The 7,631-nt window shown below is 50.8% G+C and overlaps 1 protein-coding gene across 1 annotated transcript in view; it reads right to left on the bottom strand.

The window, feature by feature from the left end:
- LOC105530111 overlaps positions 1–6,659 on the bottom strand; it is a 21,979-nt gene extending 15,320 nt beyond the window's left edge. The window contains exons 1-3 of the mRNA XM_011967474.1: positions 6,587–6,659; positions 6,343–6,416; positions 4,374–4,410 (exon numbers count right to left, since the gene is read on the bottom strand). Coding sequence (XP_011822864.1) covers positions 4,374–4,410; positions 6,343–6,416; positions 6,587–6,659 — 184 coding nt within the window. The remainder of the gene's footprint in view (positions 1–4,373; positions 4,411–6,342; positions 6,417–6,586) is intronic.
- Positions 6,660–7,631: the final 972 nt, after the last annotated feature.

Genomic DNA, 7,631 nt, shown 5'->3' with positions numbered 1-7,631 from the left:
AAAAAAAAAAAAAAAAAAAAAAGAAGGAAGGAAGGAAAGAAAGAAGGAAAGAAAGTTAGTTCTTTTTAGCAGGGTGCCTGTAATCCCAGCACTTTGGGAGGCCCAGGCAAGTGGATGACCTGAGGTCAGGAGTTTGAGACCAGACTGGGCAACATGTTGAAACCCCATCTCTACTAAAAATACAAAAATTAGTTGGGCATGGTGGTGCATGCCTGTAGTCCCAGCTACTCAGGAGGCTGAGGCAGGAGAATCACTTGAACCCAAGAGTTGAAGGTTGCAATGAGCTGAGATTGTGCCATTGCACTCCAGCCTGGGCAACAAGAGCAAAACTCCATCTCAAAATACACACTGAGAGAGAGAGAGAGAGAGAGAGAGAGAGAGAGAGAGGGGGGCAGGCTTTTTGGCTGGGTGTGGTGGCTCATGCCTGTAATCCCAGCACTTTGGGAGGCTGAGGTGGGCAAATCACGAGGTCAGGAGTTCAAGACCAGCCTGGCCAAGATAGTGAAACCCCGTCTCTACTAAAAATACAAAAAATTAGCTGGGTGTGGTGGCAGATGCTTGTAATCCCAGCTACTTGGGAGGCTGAGGCAGAAGAATGGCTTGAACCTGGGAGAAGGAGGTTGTAGTGAGCCGAGATGGACTTCTTTTTCTTTTTTTTTTTTTTTTTTGAGACAAGGTCTCACTCTGTGACCCAGGCTGGAGTTCAGTAGTACAATCATGGCTCACTGCAGTCTCTGCCTCCTGGCTCAGGCAATCCTCCTACTTCAGCCTCCTGAATAGCTGGGGCTACAGGTGTGCACCACCATGCCAGGCTAATTTTAAAAATTATTTGTAGAGACAGGGTCGCCCTATGTTGCCCAGGTTGGTCTTGAACTCCTGGGATCTGCGATCCTCCCACCTTGGCCTCCCAAAGTGCTGAAATTCCAGGCATGAGCTATCATGCCTGGCTGATATGCACGTTTTATAGATGGCTAGAGAGGGGAAGGGGCTTGCGGAAGGACCACAGGGAGAGGGTGTGGGAGTTGGGATGGGGACCCCAGTCTGTTAACCCCAAGGTTTAATCTCTTATCAATTGTTCATTCCATTTCCTGTGCCCTTCCAGAAGCACACGCATATATAAGTGTGTACATTCTCCGCCCACATGCACATTTGCTACTTTTTATTTTTATTTTTTATCTTACTATTTTGTTTTGTTTTATTTTATTTTATTTTATTTTTGAGTTGGAATCTCACTCTGTCACCCACGCTGGAGTGCAGTGGCACAATCTCAACTCACTGCAACCTCCGCCTTCCGGTTTCAAGTGATTCTCCTGCCTCAGCCTCCCAAGTAGCTGGAATTACAGGCACTCACCACCACACTCGGCTAATTTTTGTATTTTTAGTAGAGATGAGTTTTCACTATGTTGGCCAGGCTGGTCAACCTGACCTCAAGCAATCTGCCCACCTTGGCCTCCCAAATTGCTGGGATTACAGGCGTAAGCTACCGTGCCCAGCCTGGCTTCCTTCCCTCAGTAGAACACACTGGAGATCCATTCATGCTACTGTGTGAACCCGGAGTTAGTTCCTTTTTATTATTAAGTAGTATTCCATCATGTGGATGAACTATGGCCTGTTTAGCCATTCATCAGTCCAAGGACATTAGGTTCTGGAACATCTTCTGTGTTTGGAGATTATTAGGAATAAAGCTGCTATAAATATTTTCATGCAGGCTTTCATGTGGGTGATAAATTTTCACATCTCTAGGGTAACACCTAGGAGTGCGATGGCTGGGTCATATGGGAAGTGTATATTTAACTTTATAAGAAACCGTCAAACTTCCAGAGCGATTGTATTTTAGTAGAGAGGGGGTTTCACCACATTGGCCAGGCTGGTCTCGAACTCCTGACCTCAAGTGATCCTCCTGCCTTGGCCTCCCAAAGTGTTGGGATTACAGGCGTGAGCCACCGCGCCCAGCTATAGCTGACGTTTTTATAATAACTTTCCATGCACTGGGTCCTTGCTCATTCAGGCTCTGCCCTTGTCTATTCGCTGAGAATCTGAGCTTCCCGGAGAGACCCCTTTGTTCAGTTTTTCTCCTCTCTGGGTCTCTGTGTTCTGTAACATTTCCTTGTGTCCCAGGAGATAGACAAGTGTGGGTGGGCAGAGGCAAACGAATCTCTTTAGAAAATGTCCCCACGACTCCAGTTAGGAACAGTAGCTAATTGTCTCTGGAATAACAAGGCAGCAATGAGTATTAATTAATAGCTCATCAGGGTAGAAAAGAAAAGTCTAGGAATAAGGGTCTTGGACAATTCCTCCTCCCTGTGTGTGCGTGTGCACACACAGACACATGCACACATGCAAGCACAGGCAGCCCCTTCCTCAGCCGTTACTATAGAGACCTGTTTTCTGCCACCCTCATGAGCATTTACAAATCAAGACTGCACAGATGGTGACCTCAGCGGGTCTGTTGTTCTTTCTTCTAAGGACAATTTCTGGAGCCCTGAGGATTAAGGAAACAGGGCTACTCTGGACAACATCTGCCTGGGGCCCCGAAACCTGACCCGCAGCCCGGGCAAGGGGAGATTAGCAGAGGCGTTTACCCAGAAGAGGCAGGGCACGAAAACAGGACCACACGCAGGTCACCCTCCCCACCTGAGGCCACCCAGGGAATCCCTAATGAAGGTCTCAGTTCCTGCTTCCTGGCACGTTAATGCTTCGGACGCAGTGGGAGAGGAGAGAATCTTGCAATGTCAGTCCTGGAACTACTGCAGTATTATGAACTAGGGTTTATTGAGCATCTATTTTGTGCCAAGCACTTTACGGGTGATGATGGTGGCCCGATGTTGGTGCTCATTGTCTGTCACTCACTATGTGCTAAGCGCTTTATAGACCATAGAGAGCCAGGTCGTACATTTTAATTGGCACTGTATTTCCCAATGCCTGAAATTCACTGAGTGACTGAATGATCTAAGTTACTCCTTAAAGCTGCCCTGCAGTACAGTCACTGAATCTCAGTGTTCTGATGTGGAAACTGAGTCCCAGAGAGGTGGAGACATTTTCCCCAGGGACATCCAGCAAACAGGGGGCAGAGAAGGGCTCTGAAGGGTGGCCTTCCTATTATAGAGCCCCCCTACTTTTCAATTCCTTGAGGCCCAGAGAGCTCTAGCAGCACGTCAGAGGCCCAGGCAGGACTAGAATCCAGCTTTCCTATCCCCTTCTTTAATGTTTCTTTTCTTGGCTTAATACTTTCTGGCAGCCCTAACGTGAAGCACAATGTCCTGAAAATACTGATTCCCAATAGGTATTTGTCAATGATATGATGAGTTCCAGATCTGGACCTTCCAGAACCTTCTGGAACCTTCTGAAACCTTTCCAAGGTATCTGTTCCAACTCACACCCTCATCCTCCAGGGAACCAGGACCTGTTGTTTTGTTCCTGTTTGAAAGATAGGGAAAAGGGAAGAAGACAGAGGTCGGATTGCTAGCCTGTAGTCATACTGAAAGACGGAGGCTGTCTGGGGCTAGGCTTGGTATTTCTCCGCCATCTTGCTGCTCCCCTCAATGGCTCTTCTCTTGGCATCTGCCTGTTCTCAAAAGCGATTTTCTAGCTTTCTGTTGGTTCCGTGGCCGTCACGGCTTCCTTCCAATCAGTCCCCAGTCTGTGTAAATGATGGTGCCAGCTACCATTTATTAAAAACCGGCTCTTCTCTTCATCTCATCCTCACATTAGCTTTCCAAGCTTGGTGCTTATTCGCACCATTTCCCAGGGGCAGAAGCAAGCGGAGAGTTGAGACACTTGCCCAAGTTCACACAGCAGAGACGCAGAGAGCTGCCTTTTGAGACCAGAGTCCCCACTTTCAGCTGGATTCTGTGGTTGGTGCCTGTCTGAAGTGGGACCAGACCCCCAGCCTCCAAAAAGGTGGCTCTTGGGCTGCAGAGTCAAGCCAAGTTTCTGCAGACCTGGTTTGTTCTCCAGCCCTGAGTCCTGGGAGGCCCTCGCATGAAAGCTGTATTCTCCCTTCTTAGTTTGCAGAGGCTCCTGAAAAATGCATATGAACAAATTTCTGGGCCAGGCATGGTGGATCACACCTGTAATCTCAGCAATCTGGGAGGCCAAGACTGGAGGATCACTAGAGGTCAGGAGTTTGAGACCAGCCTAAACAACATAGCGAGACCCTGCCTCTACAAAAAAATGCAAAAATTAGCTGGGCATAGTGGCATGCGCCTGTGGTCCGAGCTACCCTGGAGGCTGAGGCAGGAGCATGGCTTGAGCTCAGGAGGTCGAGGCTGCAGTCAGCTATTATCGTGCCACTGCATCCCAGACGGGGCAACAAGCAAGACCCTGTCTCAAAAACAACAACAACTACAACAACAAAAACAACTTCCAAGTACAGTCCTCCTCTGCAACTGCCTTCTGGTGACCGCCCTCCTAAGAGGGGAGCAGATAGGAAGGCAGTTCCTGGCAGCCATGGTGGTGGAGGGGGGTACACCCAGGGGAGCCCCTCAGAGGCTCTGCCATTTGTTTCTTTGCTCCTGCTGTTCCTGGAGCAGGTGAGGAGAGGAAAGTCAGGGCAAGTCTTCTGGGAAAGATGGAGCAGCGAGCGGGAAGAAAGACCTGGAGGAGGAAACCAGCACCGGCGAAACTGAACGATGACCAGATGCGCCCTACTGTCCCCTGAGGTCCTGGGCCACTTCCTGCGGTCAACGCCATAGTCACCACTATTGGCACTGTATTTCCCAATGCCTGAAATTCATTGAATGACTGAAGGATCTCATTTATTCCTCGAAGCTGCCCTGCAGCCCGGCTCAGCTGGACCCTGATTTCAGCACAGCGAGACTGAGGACTCAGATGCACAGTAGAGCCTGGTACACACTAGGTGCTCAATTAACGTTTGTTGACAAAAGAAAAAACAAAGCAAAGAACTGGAAAGGGGTTAAGAGATCAGCTAGGCCGGGTGCGGTGGCTCAAGCCTGTAATCTCAGCACTTTGAGAGGCCAAGGCGGGAGGATCACCTGAGGTCAGGAGTTTGAGACCAGCCTGGCCAACATGGTGAAACCCTGTCTCTACTAAAAATACAAAATACAGGTGGCACGTGCCTGTAATCCAAGCTACTCAGGAGGTTGAGTCAGGGGAATCGCTTGAACCTGGGAGGCAGAGGTTGCATTGAGCTGAGATCTCACCATTGCACCCCAGCCTGGGCAATAAGAACAAAACTCCGTCTCAAAATAAATAAATAAATAAATAAAAATAAGGTAGTCCAGGAATCAGAAATTTAAATGCCTTCACATGAAGGCCCCCACTTTGAGCTAATTTTCTTTCTTTTTTTAAAATTTCTGGTTTTTTTTAGAGACATGGTCTCACTCTGAAACCCAGGGTGGTGTTGAACTCCTGACCTCAAGAGATCCTCCTGCCTCCGTCAGGTCTCCCAAAGTGCTGGGATTACAGGTGAGAGTCACTGTACCTGGCCTTGAACTATTAATAATTAGAAACAAAAACAACCCAGAGAACATTGTGTAAGAAACAAAGTACAGTGGCAGGGAATCTGACACGAAGCCACTTCTCCCACTCCTTCACCTTATCTATGGAAACGATGGGGGCTCAGTGCCATTCAATGACACTTGGAAGGCCTCACAGCTCCTAACTGAGAGCTGGGACCACGGTGATCATTAGCTGCTGTTTATTAAATACTTGCTGTACACTTCACACACATTCTCTCAATAATACAAGAGGGAGTCTGGCTCTGTCACCCAGGCTGGAGCACAATGACCCCATCACAGCTCACTGCAGCCTCCACCTCCCAGGTTCAAGCGATTCTCCTACCTCAGCCTCCCGAGTAGCTGGGACGACAGGTGCCTGCCACCGGGCCCGGGGAATTTTTATACTTTTAGTAGAGATGGGGTTTCACCATGTTGGCCAGGCTGGTCTCCAACTCCCGACCTCAGGTGATCTGCCCGCCTCGGCCTCCCAAAGTGCTGAGATTACAGGCGTGAGCCAGTGTGCCCGGTGCTATTTGGTTTTTTAACTGATGAGGAGTGGAGGGCTCAGAGAGGTTAAGGGACTCACCTGGAGTCACACAGCAGTAAATGGCAGAGACGGGATGTGAACTCTGTCCCCCCAGAGACAAATATTTTAATACACTCCCTTCAAGAGTTAAACTTTTTGTATTTTTGTGCAGCAGGAAACCATGACCCATCGGGATGGGGGAGGGAGGGGTTGGTTCAATACAGCCAATGGCGATTGGACAGTTTCTATGAGACCCCGAGTCTTAAGAGTCAAATCTGTTCCCCGAGCCCCCAAATCTAGGTTTACCCAGGCTGGAGGCTAGGGTTCCCCACTCCACTGGAAACACTCCAACCCCACCCCCTCCAACAGCAGGTGCACACAGTAGGCGCCTAATGAGCGCTTCGATGGTGGCGTTGGAGGCAGCGGCAAGGCTGTTGGAGGAGAGAGTCCTGTTTTCCAGCCCTCCCCGCTCAGTTCCTCAGGGTCTGCCCAGCCCCCAGTCCCAGCCTCCGCGCACCCGGCAGCTCTCCCACTGCAATTACGGTAATTAGCTGGGAGCCTCTCGCCGGGAGGGAGGAGGCGGACTTTGGCCCAGGCTGACCTGCTTCCCGGCGGGCCCTCGGATTGGTCCGCGCCGAGCACATGACACACGCCGCGGACTTGTTGCTGGGCATCGCGGCGTTGCCAGGGCAACGCCTACGCGCGTTCTCTCTGCCGAGTGCCTGGAGAAGTGGCTGCGCTGAGGGTCCTCGGTAAGAGACGAGGAGGGGGGATCACGAGGGCCAGGCAAGCGCTGCCTCCCTGCCTCCCTCCTTCCCTCCCTCCCTCAGCTCCCGCTCCCAGTCCCCGGCCCCCACAGCTCAGTCGCTCCGAGCCCCCCACGGACGTGACAGGACATCCACGTGGGTGGACAGGAGACCGATGATCACGAACAGGGCCACGGAGCACAGAGGGCAAGGCACCCTGAAGGACAGACAGACAAACACGCCAGGGGCACAGAGATCTTGCAGCATCAACAAACAGTTGCTGAAACTCCTGCAGGCTCCAAGTCTCTGTTCGGAAGGGGATGTCACCAGACAAGACAGGAGACAGTCCCTGTCCCCCCCGCCATCATCATCATCACCATGGCCCCTGTACCTGACCACTCCCTACATGCAGAGCCTGAGCTAAACGTTTTATTTGCATCTCATCCTTCTTATGCCCCAGAAGCAGGCATTATTTCCCTTTTACAGATGAGAAAACTGAGGCTCCCAATGGGGCAAGTACAAGCTAGAAGGCAGGGAGGGACTCCCATCCTCTAGGATTGGCTACGAAAGCCCATGTATTCATTCACTTTATGAAACTTCCTCTAATAATAATGATAAAAAACAATATGGCCGGGCGCGGTGGCTCAAGCCTGTAATCCCAGCACTTTGGGAGGCCAAGACGGGTGGATCACAAGGTAGGAGATCGAGACCATCCTGGCGAACACGGTGAAACCCCGTCTCTACTAAAAATACATAAAAAACTTAGCCGGGCGAGGTGGCGGGCGCCTGTAGTCCCAGCTACTCCGGAGGCTGAGGCAGGAGAATGGTGTGAACCCGGGAGGCGGAGCTTGCAGTGAGCTGAGATCCGGCCACTGCACTCCAGCCTGGGCGGCAGAGCGA

Source organism: Mandrillus leucophaeus, unplaced genomic scaffold, assembly GCF_000951045.1.
Source record: "Mandrillus leucophaeus isolate KB7577 unplaced genomic scaffold, Mleu.le_1.0 Scaffold8, whole genome shotgun sequence".
Lineage (NCBI taxonomy): Eukaryota > Metazoa > Chordata > Mammalia > Primates > Cercopithecidae > Mandrillus > Mandrillus leucophaeus.
The sequence above is the reverse complement of the archived record's forward strand: the minus strand, read 5'-3'. Positions and strand labels throughout refer to the sequence as shown.